We start from the raw sequence: 18,921 nt of genomic DNA, 5'->3' as shown, positions 1-18,921 counted from the left end.
ATAGCTGCTTTATTTTATACCTCCGTTTCAGTAAAGTTCATGCCACATGCAGATTGAGGTTGGCACAGAATATCCCATGCTAGCAGTACCTTGTTTGATCCTTTCTTATCTCCAGTCCATAAGAATTTCCTGCAAGTCGAGGTGATCAATTTTATGATCTTCTTGGGAGCATGAACACCTGCGACCAGAATGTTTGGACTAAGAAAAGGCCACTTTTAATTATTAGACTCTCCCTGCATAAGATAGAAATTTAGAAGTCCAGTGGGTTATTCTTCTTAGTAATATTTTCTAGCAGTGGTTGGCATTGAGTGCTGGACAGCCTTTTAGAAATCAGGGGCACACCAAAATACCTAACTGGCAATTCTCCATGTGAAAATCCTATTGCTGTAGAACAGGTTTAAACCAACAAAAGTAGATAGGAGTTTTGCTAGGATTTGTAATGAGTCCTGAAGCTTTTGAAAAGTGTTGAAAGCATTGGAATAATATCTGGGCAGATTGCATATCCCCTTTACAAAATAGTAGTAGGTCGTCGGCAAATCCCAGTTGGATAATCTTCGTTTTGGAACACTTAGGGTGATATTTGAATCCTGGATTTTTGGCCATTTTTTTCAGCATTTTGCTAAAGTATTCCATAGCTAGTACAAATAGGAAAGGTGACATAGGGTCCCCTTGTCTCAATCCTTTCCTAGCTGTAAATGGTTTCGTAGGTTTTCTATTGATTATAATTGAGTATGACACTATTTGCAGGCAGACCATGAACCATTTAATGAACTTTGCTGGAAACTACATTCCTTGTAGTACTTATTCAATAAAGATCCACTCAATAGAATCATATGCTTTTTGTAGATCGACTTTTAGCATGCATCTATGTGACATCCCTTTCTTGTCGTAGCCTTTAACAAGCTCGTGGTTGAGTATAATATTGACAGCTATGTCCCTTCTTGGTACAAATGTTTCCTGGCTACCATCAATTAAGTCATTCATAACAAGGCATCTTGCTGTGATGACTTTTGATATCAATTTGTATAGCATTATGCAACACGAGATGGGTCTAAATTCCTTGACCTGCTATGGGCTCTTGACTTTTGGAGTCAAAGTCACTGATGTACAGTTGATTGGCTCAAACATTATTGTTGTGTCAAAGAAGTTCTAGATTGCACATGTGATTTCCTACCCTGACTATGCACCAGCTCTTTTTGAAGAAAAGAGAGTTGAATCCATCACATCCAGGAGCTTTTTGGTCATCAATTTCTTTTAACGCATCACTGATTTTCTCTTTGCTAACATGGCCTATTAATTGTAGTTATTGGGCCCTCGTTAGTTTCTAGCCTTACTTCATAACATCTTGTTGAACCACAGAGAGCTTTGTGGCTGATGATCCAAGTAACTTGTGGTAAAACTGAGTGACTTCTGCCTCAATGTCTTTGTAATTTGTAATAGTGTGCCTCTCAGTAATTTCTAATCTCCTTATCTAGTTCTGTATTATTCTGTTCTTCATGTTTGCAAAGAAGTAAGCATTGTTGGTATCCCCAAGTTTGAGCCATTGGACTCTAGACTTTTGCTCGAGGATGCTCTCCTCTACTAGTACCCTCTTCTCTAGTTGTAGTTTCAACTCCCTTTCTTGTTCAAAAAGAGAGTTTTGATGCATAGGATCTCTCATTTCTATTTGAAGGTCCATCAATTGTTGCCTAACTTGCTTTACCTTTTCATCAACCTTGGGAAATTCTTTGGCATTAAGCCCTTTCATTGCTTACTTGACCTGCTGGAGCTTTAACCATATATCTTGCATTCATGTATTGTTATTTGATGTATTCCAGCATCATGAAACTAGGTCTAGGAAATCTTGGTGTTAAACTAAGTGATTTAAAAATCTGAAGGGTCTTGTACTTCTTCCTGTAGGTCGCTCAATTTCAGTAGTCAATAGTGTATGATTAGAGAATAACCGGTCCATGGCTACTGCTTCTAAGTATGCCAACTTGATTAACCATTCACTATTAACAATGGCCCAGTGAAGTTTGCTGTGAATGTAGGTGTTAGTCCAGGTGTACCTTCTGCCCATTGTTCTTAATTCTCCATATTGTTACTCATCATAAAGCTGTTAAAGTCTTCTATCTCAGCTTCATGCACATAATTGCTCATGATTCTATCTTCACTACCCCTGATTGAGTTGAAGTCCCCAATAACTAGCCAGGGCTCTTGTTGGTATGTGGAAATTTCATTTAATTCATTCCACATCGCTCATCTATCAGCTATGATGTGCAACCCATATACTACAGTCATATTAAAGCTAATATTTTGACTAGGAACATTCATAGAACAGTGCATGAGTTGTGGGTGTATACTGTTTATGTTGACATTGACCTTGTTATCATCCCACAATATCCATATTCTCCATTTGCTATTTGTCGTGCAATTAGTACGCTACTTCCAGCCACTTGCAATCTTCCTTACTATTTGAGTAGCATGTTGGGCTTGTACTCTATGTTCTAGTATAGCTATCACCTACATTATTCTGACTAATAAACTTCTTCAACTCGGCCTGCTTATAGGCTTTATTTATACCCCTTACATTCCATACTACTAGCTTCATTGAGTTATATTTGGTAGCCTATCCTCTCTTCCTCCTTGAGTACTTTGCCCTTTTTCATGCGATGTTGTCAATTGTTCAGTCATTTGCATATCAATACATTCAACCAAATGTTGTATCCATTTAAGGCATTGATATTCACATCCTTTTTGCCCACTTGAGAGTTCTTTGCAACTGATTTACCTCTCACTTCCTGCCACCCATCGCTCTGATCTTGGCCTTTGTTTGCCTCCACCTGCTTTTGGATTTTAGTGATTTGTTCTGGCATTGCTGCTATGGCTTGGTTGCTGGTCATTAATTCTTTCTTTTTTCAAATTGCTTTCTGTACAACTGGATTCATTTTTGGCATTGGGATCGCCTGATTAATTTATGCTTGACAATTATGACCAATTTGAAGATATGTTAGTTAGGCTTCCAATCATATATGATCTCTTGTATAAAGATCTTTCCCTGAGGGTCCCTAAGTTTGACTATATTTGATAGCTCCTGGGTAATATCCATTTCTATTATCATGCAAGCATATGTGATCCGGTCCACCCTAGAAGTACAATCATCGGCATACACATGCTTCCCTAAGAGACTCCCAATTCTACTGAGTGACTCCAAACTCCAATATTGTAGTGGAAGATTAGGCAATTTGATCCATAATGGTATTATTCTGAGCACTTCCTTTTTGAAGTCAAAATAAGGATCCCATACTTTTGATATCACAGGCTTATTGTTTAGAGTGTGAGGTCCTGAATATAACACTTCATCCCTCTCTTCAAAGCTAGAAAAATGAACAAGAATGTAGCCTTCATTGTGGTAGTATACCTTAGGTTTGGTGATGTAGCTCCAATTTCCAGCAATGAATCTCTCTATTGCTCCAATAGATGGTGAACTTCCCACAACATACATAATTAGAGCATGCTTCCATTTTGCAGTCTCCCTTTCTAGTTCCTCTTGTTGTAGTTGGGTCATCATCTCCTCATCAACAATCACCGGTGGGATATAGATCAGTCCCATTCCTTCGCAACTAGTTTGTTTTCAGTAAACAAGTTAACCCATGTTTTCTGTCCTTCTCACGCCTTCTGCGTGTTCGATATTTGCTCTGACTGCACCCTTTTTTGTTTCTAGGTACTTGCTTCCCCTTTGTTCTCACTCAAATTGGTTGTCGTCATAGGTTGATTCAAGCGTTTCTACATAGATTGGCCATTGCTTGAGCTCTCCTGGTCCAGTGTCTTCAAATTGAAGGTTCCAATTGGAGTTTTCATTTCTTCACTCGCTAATACTGCAATTGATTTAGGGCTAGGAGAAATTGAGGTGCCTGCTTTAACTGCAGACTCCACAGTCGCCTTTGCAGCATCTTTCACAGCCTTAATTGACTTCTGATTACCCACCTTTTGCTGTTCCTCACTCCTCTGCATTTGCATCGGTGTTTTCCTTTCTCCAGCTTCATCAATCATTATTGCTAAAGGCGATTTATTTGGCCTTTTTCCTGGTAGTTGCCCATCAATTCTTAGGTCCATGTTGTGGCTCTTGTTTGGGTTTCTCTTAGGTCATCCTCTTCCCCCCATTTTTTGGCCAGCAGCGCACGTTAGATAGTCACCCTAAACATGCACTAAGAGCGTTTCTAGAGAGACAAGTCACTAATAAGTAAAAATAATTTTATTCATGTCTACATAAATATTTTAGCTATAGTTGTGATATCCTTTGTGTAATGACCCGATCGGTCATTTTGAGTTCTAGCATTTTATTCTGGACTTTGAGATTTTGAGCAGCTTTATACGGTGCATTATGACTAGCATGCATGGTTATTTCTTATTTTTGAGTGGTTCGAGATGGATTTGATAAAGTATTCTCAATTTGGAGGCTTTAAGTCAGAAAAGTTGACCAATATTTGACTTATGAATAAACGACCTCGAATTTTGATTTGATTATTTCAATAGGTTTGTATGAAAATTTTAGACTTGGACCTATGTTCGAATTTGAATTTGGATGTTCCTAGAAGGTTTTGGCTCTATTTGTTGAAAGTTAGCAATTTAAAGAAGGCGAGAGTTTATAGATTTGACCGGGAAATGACTTTGATGCTATTGGACTCCTATTATGATTTTGAGATATCAGTTGTGTTTATTTAGCTGATTCGAACTTATGTGTAAAATTTGGTTGTGATCCGGAATGTTTAAGTGTAATTCGAACGCGTTTGGCAAAATTTGAAGGTTTGAAAGTTAAGAGAATAATTTTGATCTTTAGTTCTTGCTTTTGATGTTATTTTGATGTTTTGAGCCTTTGGATAAGTTTGTATAATGTATTTGAACTTGTTCGTATGATTGGACGGGGTCCCAAGGATCTCGGGTGTGATACAGGGTGGTTCTGAACCATTTTGGTGATGTTTGGAGTTGTTGGTTTTTAGCAAGTGATAGTGTACTTTGCGAAAGCGGTCAGGGCTATGCGTTTGCGAAGTATGTTTTTGGTGCTGGGTCTGTTGTTCTTCGTGTTAGCAGGGTAATAGTTGTGTTCACGTAGTATTGGTTCCAGGGGTCACGCGTTCGCGATTGGATGACGCATTCACTTGGAGTTAGAGCTGGCAGGGGAGGATTAAGCCTTTGCGTTTTCAAAGGAAGGGGGCTATCGGATATCGCTATCGCAAGGGTGAGGCCGCAGTTACAAAGGTATTTGGCCAGTGGTTGTGGTTTATGCTTTGCAAGTGTAGAGCAGTGGTCGCATTCGTGAAGTGTACTGCTGGGCAGAGTTTATAAGTTGTCATTTCGGTACTTTTACCTATTATTTCATATTTTGAGCTCTAGACTTGGAAATGGGCGATTTTACATGGGATTTTAATACACGACCTTGGGCTAAGTGATTTCTACTCATTCATGGTGTTATTTCAAGAGTTTATATAAATTATTAACACCCAAAATATTTTTGAGATGGAATTTGGGGTTTTGACTAAACTTTAAAAGAGTATATTTTGATAATTTGAGTATCAATTTGGACTCAGTTTTGGAATCTAATTATATATTTGGATTTTGTAGGTTATAGGTCATTGGGTTTGGTATTGGTTCTGGATTTCGGTCATGTGGACCCGAATTGACTTTTGTTGACTTATTGAGAACTTTCCAAGTATCAAAGCTTTATGAATTGGGGTTGGTTCCAATGACATTATTTGACTTTCTTGATTGATGATTGTCTTGGATTTGCACTATTGGAGGGCTAGAGGGAGATTTTTATGTGATTTGTTGTTGAAGGCTAGCCTGGATGAGCTAAGTATCTTGTCTAATCTTGTTGAGGGAATAACCTATGACTTTGTTTACCTAATTAAAATATGTGAGAGTCGACATACATGAGAGGTGACGAGTGTATATACAGGTAATATGTATGATTCATGATCGGAGTAATCTTTAGGCTGTACTACGCATGTATTTGGATATTGTGATTTTTGTTATTGTGCTTTATATGTTTTATGACTACGTGAACTCTATGAATCATGTTGCATATCATGTGTATGTGTTTATTCTTTGTTGATCATGATAATTGCTATTGTATGACGTATCCGCTTAATCTGAGCTGTAGTTGTACATTTCGCACATGTATACACCTTAGCATGCTATGTTCCTCAGCCCATGAGTATGTGATTTGATATATGTTATACGTATATGAATTCTTGTGTATTCTTTGTGTGCAATGGACTGGATTGACAGTACGTGAATGGTCCGTGTGTGAGTTATTATGGCACGTGAGTTGTTCGTGTGGCTGTTATGATTATGACACGTGAATTGCCCGTGTGGTTATAGTACATGAATTGTCCATGTAGCGTGTGGTTAAAGATTCACCCCCTATAGTCACCCTCTCATATTTCTCTCTTGATGGTATACACACAGGTTGTAAGAAACCGACGGGTTTCTGATTGATGTGGATTATGAAAAATTGATCATTGGTCGGATTTTGCATCTCTTTTCTATTTGCAAACTACTTGAATGTATATTTGATTTATACTACATATCTTCTCTATATTCTCGCTCTGTAAGAATACATGCCTTTTATGCATATCTTCTCTGTATGTTTCTTTACTTGGTGAAATGATTCACAATATATATCTTCTCTATATGTTGAACCGTGTGTAACTTGACTTGAAATTTCATGCATATCTTCTCTATATGCAATGGTTGACAGATTATTTGATATTTCACGCATATCTTCTCTATATACAAGGGTTGACAGATTATTTGATATTTCATGTATATCTTCTCTATATGCAAGGGTTGATAGATTATATGATATTTCATACATATCTTCTCTATATACAATCTTTGGTGATTTAATGACATTAGGCATATATCTTCTCTATATGTTGATCTATTAAAATGTTACAGAACCTGTGCATATCTTCTCTATATGTAATTGTTGATGTGTTAGCTGGTATTAAATGCGTACCTCCCTATATGTTGAACTGTTATGAGACTTGCACACATATTCTCTATGTGTTCTGATTGGTTGTACTTGTATTTCATGCTTAGAATTCGATATTGCTTTTTGGTACATATATATGTTATTGAGCTGTACAAGTTATGTAAAGTGAGTATCCTTGACCCCAGACCTCGTAACTACTTTACCGAGGTTATTCAGCATACTTACTTAGTACATAGGGTCGGTTATACTCATAATACACTTCTGCACCTTGCGTGCAGATCTTGGAGCTGAGCTGAGCTGGATGATGGAGGCTAGCATTAAAGATGTACCTGCATTCCGGGTATAAACTACCGCTTGTTCTTGGCAGTTTAGGATAGTTCTTTTAATCATGTATATTCCAAGCATATGTTGTACTTATTTTTCGTACCAACTTTGTAATCCTAACTCTTCATGACTCATGACTTATGTTGCACCCTATTTTGCACAAGTCAAAACAAGATTCAACTAGTAATTTTTCTGTTGATGATGAAAAAGAGTCGCCACCTAATATTTAATAGTATAATAGGGTATCTATTCAATTGTTAAATCATTATCCTATTGGTTTGCTAACTAGCAAGATTTGAGTAAGGGTTCTTGTTCTTCTAAGGGGAAGGTGTTAAGCACCCCCTAGAATCTGCTCCATAGGACGTAGACTAGGTTTAAAAAATTAAGTGTCTATATTCTATGTAGTTAGTGCTTAAAATTGTATGGTTTACCCTCTGTCATGTTTTAAAACTTATCATTTTTGAAAGATAGTGTATGCACTTTGAAAGGAGAGTGTAGGTTTGAAAAGCCTTTTTAAAATGTCTACATAATTGAAAGAATTTTGGAAGTGTGTTTGTAATGCTTATACTTGCTAACTTTGTAAAATGTGGCTAAGTTTAAAATACTTTGTCTTTGAAATAAAGATGGCTATTTGTTCAACTTTAATAATATGAGAACTATTAAAGGAATGGGCTTAGACATACCTTGAAACTCATTTTTTTTAATTCCACGTCCGAGTGTTAGAAGAAAGATTTTGAATTGTTTCTTGATTGCTGGCCCATTTCATTTGGTAGAAAAGCTTGACATTCAAAACTGTTTTCAATTCCAGCTTTTTAAAAGGTGCTGCTCACTTTCGAATCTATTTTACTTTAAAAAGAAATTCAAGAAATGGTTAGTGAAGATGATAATCATATAGCAGAAATAACTAAGTAGGTTTGAAAATATAATTGATATAGGAGACAGTAACTCTTTTAGTTTTACCGACCCTTTTTTGCTTGCCTTAGTTTCTAAAGTAATTCAAAGAGATAAAAAGAAAAGGATTCATTCAAATATTATCACTGTTTTATTCACATAGAAGCGACAACATACTTATGTAAAAGCGATAAAAGAAAGGGAATTGGACTCATGGTTTAGGCCTGAAGAAAGTTAGGCCCAGCGAACAACAAACAACGGCAACAACTTCCATGACTTCAGACTCAAGGGTTGGAACTTGGGTTTGAGTTCTTGAGAACTCAACATACCCAGTTCAGTCACATGTACAAAAGAGAAAGGCGGACATTAGTGAGAAAGCCCAACATAACATTTAAATACAGATAAGATCAACATAAGGCACAAATAAAACTGTAACAACTGCTTGCGATTAAGAATGCAATATAATTAATATAATGTCAAAATAGAGTAAAGAAATTTACAGTGAAGCCTTTCCTTCATTTAATACTAATCCTAAAGAGATTAATACATTTCAATGCTTAAGAGCTTAAGGTAAACTTCCATTTATGGCCAAGGCATCCTTTGGATCCCTCGCACTTCAGAGTTCACAACGATCTCAAGGACTCCGAACAATGCTTGCGTCAGGGAGAGTATCTCAAGTACAAACTAAATCTTACTCCTAAATACTCTTAACCACTCACACTTACTCCTACCTATATGTTTATGTGCCAATGAGGCACTCACTGTAAGTTTTAATGTAACAGTAACAATAACACAAAGGTTCAAGCATGTACATTTCTCCCATAAACTATACAGAGTATTCCTATGAATATGAGCTAGCAGATAACACCTTAGAGGTCTCAATCCAAACACAAGTGTGTAGTACACTATCAAACACTTTTAATATGCTCAAGAGTACTCAAAGAAACCAATTACAGGTGCAGACAAAGGAAAATCCATCATCAGACTATTTTAGGAGTCCAATTATTAAGTCATGTGATCAGGGAGTAAGAAGATACACTCACCTGCTAATAAGTTCAAGTTTACAAGAATCCTCACTTACAATACCTTAACAATTTCAGACTATGTTCATATTAATTAGGAGGTCATGCATAGACTAAATCTTAACTTCTATTATATGTATGGGTTAATAGCTTCATATGGAATCCCTAAAGAGGATTTGTAGGAGTACTTAAACAAGCAAGTTGGTCTCAACTTAACAGATGATCACTTTCTCCTTAAAAGGTTCCTAGTCTCATATTCACACTAAGTTTATTAAGAGTTGAGGCATAGTATTATACTCAGGTAGAGCATATAACATCCGAAGGTTCATCTTAAGTCTATTAGTCAGTCACAGTCAACTTGTAAAGGCTTAGCAAAATTCAGCTTTCCTTATGTAACCATACGACATGAGAGCACAACATATGTATGGAAGACAAGCAAAGGTCTGTTTCAAAACAAGAATAAGTGCAGAACCTTTAGGAGATAGATAGACATACACATGAGACATTCCTAAAGAGTGCCAGACTACAACATAGTAGAGCATAACATCAGACCAACATACTAATTACATGGGTTCACAACAATGGATTATTTCACATTAAGCATGCACAGTTCTAGTAGTAGGATAGTGATTCCACTTAAACAGGTTCAATGGATTAGTCCAAACATGATGAAGTTCTAGTTTTAGATGGCATAACCAAGAGAGGATGCACAGATATAGCAAGCTCTTAAGGACAACTTAGGCTAGGCTAGCAGAACACATACAAAACCAGTTGTAGAGATTCGTCATAACTTAGTTTAGTTATTTTCATAGACATACTTATACACTGAAGCTCACAGGTATAATCAAACAGTCATGAAGGTTAACAAAGAATTATTACGATGATCTTTCAAGAGCTACTGAATCACATAAGCACATTGGAAGAGAGAAAGCAACCCAAACAACTGATATGCTTCAACTAAATGACAGCCATGTAGTTAACTTTAAGTGTTCATATCTATTTTAGTTTTGATTTATCAGATAAACAACCTCAAGTGCATAATACAAGTCAACAAGTAATACTAAGGTAAAGATCAATAGAGTAAACATGAGAGCCACAACAAAATCATCAGGAAAGTTTAAGGTCAAAACATATGTACAGAATCATTAAGGTTCTTTGTTAATCACACATAGATTATTCAATTAAGAGACATATTCATCAGGATTTAAAAAGTGTTTGATTAGTATTGGTTTAGTCTCATATTATTAAAGAAATTGTATCCAAAGTATAGTGGTCGATTATGAACTAGTAGCAACACATATTGAGCAAAATAAACTAATGACAACATATCATTAGCAGGGTTAATTAGTAGAAGATAACAAAGTAGACATGATGTGACGACCCAGCCGGTCGTCTAATGTATTGCTGCCCTGTTACCCTACTTATTGCTTATTCTATGTTCACTTATGGTTACGTGACTTTTCGAAGTGGTTGGGTTGCTTCCGGAGATGTTTCAGAGTGAATTAAGACACTTAGTCCTAAGGTTGGAAGCTTAAGTTAGAAGAGTTGATCGGATGTTGACTTTTGTGTAAATGACCCTGAAATAGAGTTTTGATGGTTCCGATAGCTTGATATGGTGATTTTAGACTTAGGCATATGTCCGGATTTGGATTAGGAGGTCTGTAGGTCGTTTTGGCTTGAATTGGCGAAAGTTGGAAAGGTTAAAGTTTGGAAGGTTGAGAAGTTTGACCAAGAGTTGACTTTGTCGATATCAGACTTGGATCTTGGTTCTGGGAGTTGAAATAGGTCTGTTGTGTCATTTATGATTTGTGTGCAAAATTTGAGGTCAATCGAAGTTGGTTTACTATGTTTCGGCATTAGGTTTAGAAGTTGGAAGTTCATTAGTTCATTAGGCTTGGAAAAGATCATATCAGCAACGGCTTTCGAGTAGAGGATTTTTTTGCTTTTCATTATTCCCTCGGAGTTGAGTTATAGTTAGCAGATGAGATCTAATTCATTAGAGAAAGGGATGGTGATTAACTGATAGAACCTCTCATCTTCTTTTAAATCATATCACTCAACCTATACAAGGTGTTGCTCGCTTTCTCTCAGCCACTAGTGGCTTATGTAGTGGTTGGCATTCCTACGTGCTCCTCCTTGCCCCCTATTTAAGAATCCAAAGGCCACCTTTGGATGTTGTCGTGACGCATCCATCTTCGACTTCGATTCGTTACGCTCAGAAGCTCCATTAAGCCCTAAAGTCTCTTGCCGTCTAAAACTCTGCAAAGAGAGCGCTGCTTTATGTTTGAAGTGCATTTCATGAATACGATGTTATTTGATGTGATTTGGATCAAGTTTGGCTTTATTTGGAATTTGTTGGACTGCTGATTTTTCTATATCTAGTTTTCTTATACGCGATCGCGAGGAAAGGGTCGCGATCACGAAGGGTCTTTTGTGATTGGTGGAATTTTATGCATCGCGTTCGCGATGTGGGGCACGCATTTGCGAAGATTTGAGGTCTCAGGTCATCGCAGGCACAAGAAGGGTCATGCGTTCGCATAAGAGGAGTGGTCAGCTGGGGTGAGAGGCTTCAAGCCTACGTGATCGCGGTATTGGGCACACGTTCGTAAAGAGTTATATCTGGTGACCATCGCATTTGCGAAGTGCATTTTATAGGGCAGTGATTTTTGTTCTCCGCGATCGCGAGAGACTTTTTGTGATCCTGAAGAGGAACATCTAGGCGAAACATTGAAAATCCAAATCGAGGGTTAGAGTATTATTTTCATATTTGAGTTGTAGAGCTTGGATTACAATGATTTTGGAGGGGATTTTCACGTCTTGGATCGGGATAAGTATTTTTAACCTGGATTTGTCATTATTCTATGATTCCATCTTTGTTTTAGCATTTAATTAGTGAATTAAAGTGTAGAAATGGAGGATTTTGTAGAAACTTTGAAAAAATAAAAAAATTAAGGTTGTAGGTCGGAATTGAATGATTTTGGTATGGTTGGACTCATAATTGAATGAGTGTACAAAATTTATAAATTTTGTCGGGTTCCAAGGTGCGGGCCCAGAGTTGAGGTTGATATACGCGCGGGAAGGGCTTGTTAGCGGAGTGATTTGGTTTGCTAGAGGTAAGTATCTTATCTAAACTTGGTTGAGGCATTAGTTGCCTGAATTATTTATGATAGCTACGTGGTATGAGTGGCGCATATGTGTGGGGTTGAGCCCATATGCATGCACCGGAGTATTATTTCCATAATAGGGGTAATGCTTAGGCTATGACATGCCTTGAAATGACTGATAAGCTTCAAGTTGATATGTTTCTCCTATTTGTACCCTTCTTTTAGCTATTTGTAACATATTTGAGATCTTGTTGAGGTTATTCTTCCGTTTGAACATGATAAACTGTTAATTCTTGATGGAAATTGTCTATTATACCTGTGATAGCACATATTGTATATGCCTACACTATACCATGTTATTTATACCAATCCAGGAGTATGAAACTTGATAATCATTAATCATGTACATGTATTTTCGCATATTTGCTTTCTCTGTGTTGTGAGCTGGACTGGTAGCCTGTAACCACGTCGGGAGGATTGCGATTATTACACGTGAGTTGTCCGTGCAACACGTGAGTTGTTCGTGAAGATCCAATTATTGATATTATTAGCACGTGAGTTGTTTGTGCAATACGTGAGTTGTCTGTATGGTTGATTCTATTAGCATGTGAGTTGTCCGTGCAGCACGTGAGTTATCCATGCAGTGTGTGGATATGGATCCATTCCCCTAGGCTCACCCTCTCATGTCTCTCTCTTGATGGTTTACATGCGATTATTGAGGAAAACTAATCAGTGGTTTGGTATGGATATGGAAAGGCTGAGGAAAGTTTGGCCAGTATTATTTTGGAATTGCATTTCATCTTTACTTGCAACTTCTATGGTTTATTATCTGATTATCTACAAATCATATTATATGTTGTACTCGTGATTGAAGAGAGATTTTTGAGTAGTTGTACACACATAGAGATAGTCATTTCAGTATCTTATACATGTTCACATTAATGTTCTGTACTTGTTGGATTTTATGAAACTGTACAGATTATAGTAGGTATCATTTATAATTCTTATTTCTTTTACCTCACCGAGGTTAGTTACGATACTTATTGAGTACATTGAGTCGGTTGTACACATACTACACTCTGCACATAATTGTGCAAATCATGTGTGGGGACCAATTATCAGCAGTAGGCTTGCTTATTGCTTATTCAGTTTCAGACTTGTATACTATTGTAGAGTTCATGACTCCGTATTTACCAGTTTCTAGGGGATTTACCTTGTTTTAGCAGTATTTGGTTGTATTGAGATATTTAGACTTATGCTATTTCTATTGTTACATCTCGCGATTTTCGTACGTTAAAATTTTGTTTTCAGTTAATCGACGTAGACTCGGAGATGAGATCATCTTGACGTTAACGTACTTACGCTATTTATAACAAGCTATAGATAAGTGTTATGAAGAATAAAGGGGTACACAAATTAAAGAAAATGAGTTTCGTCAAAAGTGGTCAATTTGAAATAAAATATGGGTCGAGCGATAATACCCGATAATTATGAACTACTACCATGCAAGGTACCATATGACCACGGTAGTATAATGTGTAAAGTATATATATAAAGTATATTAAAATAAGTTAAATTTTATGTAATTTGAGATAATTTTTAAATTATGTGGGTAATTGGTTAATTACCGGATAACGGGACATTATCCAGTTAAATAATAAGTGGATAAAAATTTATAAATTATTCCCAAACACGTGGCAAACATCCACCATGTCAAGAATGTGACTAAGAAGTCACTTATGCCTAGGTGGCAACCTAGGCATAAATGAAAAGTGATGACTAATCTAAGTTGTCTGTACAAATCAATATGAATCAAAAGGCATTCAAAACGCTATTCCTTCCAAACTTATAAAGAACCAGAAAATGTTTCCTCTCAAAATTTCAAGGAAACACGTGATTTCGTTCCAAAATTTTAGGAACTAGACACAATTTTCGTCCATGAATCTCTAAGGAGCAGGGGCCAATTTTGTTCAGTGAACGAAGGTTTTCCAATAAAATATTATACGGAGTTTTCCCTATTCCAGGTATGTGAAGGTCCTCCCTTCTTTCTTTTGGAATGGTCCAAATTATACTGAAGCAACGAGCAAACACACAGTTTTCATAAATTACTCTATTCATAGAAATAGTAGGGATATCTATATTCTTGATTCCCCATGAAAAATATTATTATCTTGTTCATGGGTCTTAGAATAATACACAGTTGAAAAAATTTATTCGGAAGGAATATCAAGATTATTACATATTTTTCATGCATTTCACTCATTTATACATGTGCATTGACCCATGACCAGATGACGTTATATACGCGTATATATATATATATATGTCACGACCCGAATTCCCCACCATCGGGAGTCGTGATGGCGCCTACTGTCGGAGCTAGGCAAGCCAACCTTAACATACCCTTTTCAACTAATTTTCAACAAGATAATAATAGAAACAATAAATTCAAGCGGAAGCCTTAATTTAATATTAAATGAACGAAAATGCGAAAAAAAATTAACATCATCCTCTACCCAAGATTTAGTGTCACAATACTCACGGACTACTATAAGATACTACAAATAAGAGTTTGAAAGAAAATAGATAAGGAGTCTGCTTCAATACAATGAAAACAAACAGAAATAAAATAGATGAGACTCAGGGCCCACGCATGCCAGCGAACTACCTAGGAGTCTCTGGACTGAAGGCACGCTCCCAATCTACTGGTACTGCGGTCCGTAAGCTACTCCCGAATCTGTGCAAAAAAAGGGCACAAAAGTGTAGCATCAGCACAACCGACCCCATGTGCTGGTAAGTGCCTGGCCTAACCCCGGCGAGGTAGTGACGAGGCTAGTCCGGACCTACCTCAATTAACCTGTACAGATATATGTGCAACAACGGAAAGATATACAGAATTTAAACAGATAATAGGGAGGGGACATACTGTGGGGTGTAATAATTTAGATATAAGACCAACGAACAGAGAGATGGAAACTAAATAATTAACATCTATGAAAGAGAGCAAGTGAATCAACAATTGCACGACACCAATCTTCGTGCTTTTACTCTCAATTCTAACCAAAACTGTCAAATATAGTGCACGGCATCACCCTTCGTGCTTTTCCTCACATAACTCTCACATCAAGGCACAGAATGACCCTTCGTGCTCAAATAATTAGAGATGTGGCACGGAAAGACCCTTCGTGCATAATTATCAAAACATGGCACGGAAAGACCCTTCGTGCATAATCGCTCTTCCTCACCCAATCATCAGTCACAACCAATCGGGGAAGGGAATATACAACAAGATTAAACATCCCGGCAAGGGAGAACAAATCAACAATAAGTCCCGGCAAGGGAAAAATACCACACTTCCTTCTTCAACTCATCTGTTTCTCAACTATCACCTCATAATTATTTTGGCAAGTAATTAGCTCAGATGTTTCACGTCTTTCGAATTTAAAAGCAACTACGACTCACGGTCATGCTAGACTCCGGTGCATAGATAACCGTTACCATGCCTATGCACCGTACTCCACAGTTAACACGTAGCAGATAACTTCCAAATCCTAATACCTCAAGCCAAAGTTAGAACTAACACTTACCTCGAATGCTCCAAACTCAACTCACGCTTCTAGTATAGCTTTACCTCTTGATTCCACCACCAATCCGCTCAAATCTAGTCATAAGTTACTTAATCACATTAATAATTACTAAATGAATCACTCCCCATGCATGAAAATAAATTTTACAAGGTTTTCCCCAAAATGGTCAAAAATACCCCTGGACCCACGTGGTCGAAACTCGAGGTTCGGACCAAAACCCGGTTACCCATTCCCCCATGAATCCAAATATATGATTTGTTTTGAAATCGGACCCCAAATTGAGGTCCAACTTCTCAATTTGTACAAAACCTAGGTTCTACCCAAAACACCCAATTTTCACCCCTGAAAATCTTTGATTTGAAGTTGAAATTATGTTAAAAGATGTTATGAAATAAAGAAATTAAGTTAGAAATCACTTACCAATCGTTTTGGAGAAGAAAAATTGTTTGGAAAATCGCCTCTTAGGTTTTGGGTTTTTGAAAAGTGAAAAATGACTGAGATTTTTCCGAACTTGTATACCTTTCTGAGGACCTGGCGCGGACCGCACAAAAATGTGTCGCGGCCGCGCCGAGTGGGAGAAAAATTGGGGCTTCTCTGAACCCTTCCAGCGCGGACTGCATTGTTTTGGTGCGCGGCCGCGCTGGTTAACCTGAAACCCTAGCCCTTAGACTCAGCCACGCGGACCGCACAGAAAGGCATCGCGGCCGCGCGGCTCCAGCGCGCACCGCGCGGAAATGACCGCGGCCGCGCTGGTGTCTGCAACACCTGAACCTGCATTTTCTTAAGTCCAAAACCTCCCGTGCCCCATTCAAAACTCACCCGAGCCCTCGGGGCTCCAAACCAAACATGTACACAACCTTAAAAACATCTTACAGACTTACCCGTGCGATCAAATCGCCAAAATAACATCATATACATAGGATCAAGCCTCACACACATGATTTTCTTTCAACTTTCATAAAAACTCAATTTCCCCATTTTAAGTCCGAAACACGTCATATGACGTCCGTTTTTAGCCAAACTTTACAGATAGTGCTTAACGCATATTTAAGACTTGTACCGGGCGTCGGAACCAAAATACGAGCCCGATACCTATATTTTCTAACCCCTTTTCATTTCAAATTTTCATATCAAATTTCAGAAAAATAATTTCTTTCAAAGATTCATTTCTCGGGCTTGGGACCTCGGAATTTAATTCCGGGCACACGCCCAAGTCCCATATTTTCTACGGACCCCTCCGGGACCGTCGAATCACAGGTCCGGGTCAGTTTACCTAAAATGTTGACCGAAGTCAATGTTATGCATATTAATATCGAAATTCATCAAATTTTTCACATAATTCACATATTCTAACATAAAAACTTTCCGGCTACGCGCCCAAATGCAAATCGAGGCAACTAAAAGCGAGGTTTTCAAGGACTCGGGAGCACGGAACAAGGAAGAATTATGGTGATGACCCCTTGGGTCGTCACATTCTCCACCTCTAAAACAACCGTTCGTCCTCAAACGGACAGAAGAAAGAAGTACTTGAGTTGGGAAATAAATGAGGATAACGGCTCCGCATATCGGACTCGGACTCCCAGGTCGATGCCTCAGGAGGCTGACCTCTCCACTGAACACGCACCGAAGGAAAACTCTTCGACCTCAACTGTCGAACCTGCCAGTCTAGAATAGCCACCGACTCCTCCTCATATGACAGATCCTTGTCCAATTGGACAGTGCTAAAATCTAACACGTGCGATGGATCTCCGCGATACTTCCGGAGCATAGATACATGAAACACGGGATGCACAGCTGACAAGCTAGGTGGCAAGGCAAGTCTATAAGCCACCTCTCCCACACGATCAAGAATCTCAAATGGACCGATGAACCTAGGGCTGAGCTTGCCCTTCTTCCCAAATCTCATCACGCCCTTCATAGGCGATACACGGAGCAATACCCGCTCACCAACCATAAAAGCAACATCTCTGACCTTGCGGTCTGCATAACTCTTCTGTCTGGACTGAGCTGTACGAAGTCTATCCTGAATAATCCTGACCTTGTCCAAGGCTTCCTGAACCAGATCCGTACCCAATAATCGAGCCTCTCCCGGCTCAAACCATCCAACTGGAGACCGACATCGCCTACCATACAAAGCCTCGTACGGAGCCATCTGAATGCTGGACTGGTAGCTGTTGTTGTAGGCGAACTCTGCTAAAGGCAAAAACTGGTCCCACGAGCCTCCAAAATTAATGACACAGGCTCGGAGCATGTCCTCAAGAATCTGAATAGTCCTCTCGGTCTGACCGTCCGTCTGGGGATGAAATGTTGTACTCAACTCAACCTGGGTGCCCAACTCTCGCTGAACCGCTCTCCAGAAATGCGAGGTAAACTGTGTACCCCGATCCGAAATGATAGATAGCGGCACCCCATGAAGGCGAACAATCTCCCTAATATAAATCTCGGCTAACCTTTCGGACGAATAGGTGGCTGCAACAGGAACAAAATGCGCTGACTTGGTCAGCCTATCAACAATGACCCAAACTGCATCAAACTTTTTCCGAGTCATCAGAAGTCCAGTAACGAAATCCATCGTAATCCTCTCCCACTTCCACTCGGGAAGTGCAATCCTCTGAAATAGACCACCCGGTCTTTGATGCTCGTACTTAACCTGCTGACAATTCAAACACCGAGCCACATGCACAATGATGTATTTCTTCATCTTACGCCACCAATTGTGCTGCCTCAGATCCTGATACATATTCGCGGCGCCCGGGTGAATAGAATACCGAGAACTGTGGGCCTCCGCTAAGATCAACTCTCGAATCCCATAAACATTGGGCACACAAACTCGCCCCTGCAATCTTAATACGCCATCATCATCTAAGGTTACTTTCTTGTCACCTCCACGCTGCACCGTGTCTCTCAAGACACACAAATGGGGATCATCGAATTGCTGATCACGGATACGCTCCATTAACAAAGAACGAGCGACCGTGCAAGCTAATACTCGACTAGGCTCAGAAATGTCCAACCTC

General features: G+C 38.6%; 1 protein-coding gene across 1 annotated transcript; it reads right to left on the bottom strand.

The window, feature by feature from the left end:
- Positions 1-2,989: 2,989 nt before the first annotated feature.
- On the bottom strand, positions 2,990-3,592 carry LOC104236940 (uncharacterized). Its single transcript, XM_009790991.1, has one exon. It carries the CDS (start codon positions 3,590-3,592, stop codon positions 2,990-2,992), a length of 603 nt encoding a protein of 200 aa, XP_009789293.1.
- Between the last annotated feature and the right edge of the window lie 15,329 nt (positions 3,593-18,921).

Source organism: Nicotiana sylvestris, chromosome 9 (assembly GCF_000393655.2).
Source record: "Nicotiana sylvestris chromosome 9, ASM39365v2, whole genome shotgun sequence".
NCBI classification, from domain to species: domain Eukaryota; kingdom Viridiplantae; phylum Streptophyta; class Magnoliopsida; order Solanales; family Solanaceae; genus Nicotiana; species Nicotiana sylvestris.
This window is presented reverse-complemented; position numbering and strand designations above follow the sequence as displayed.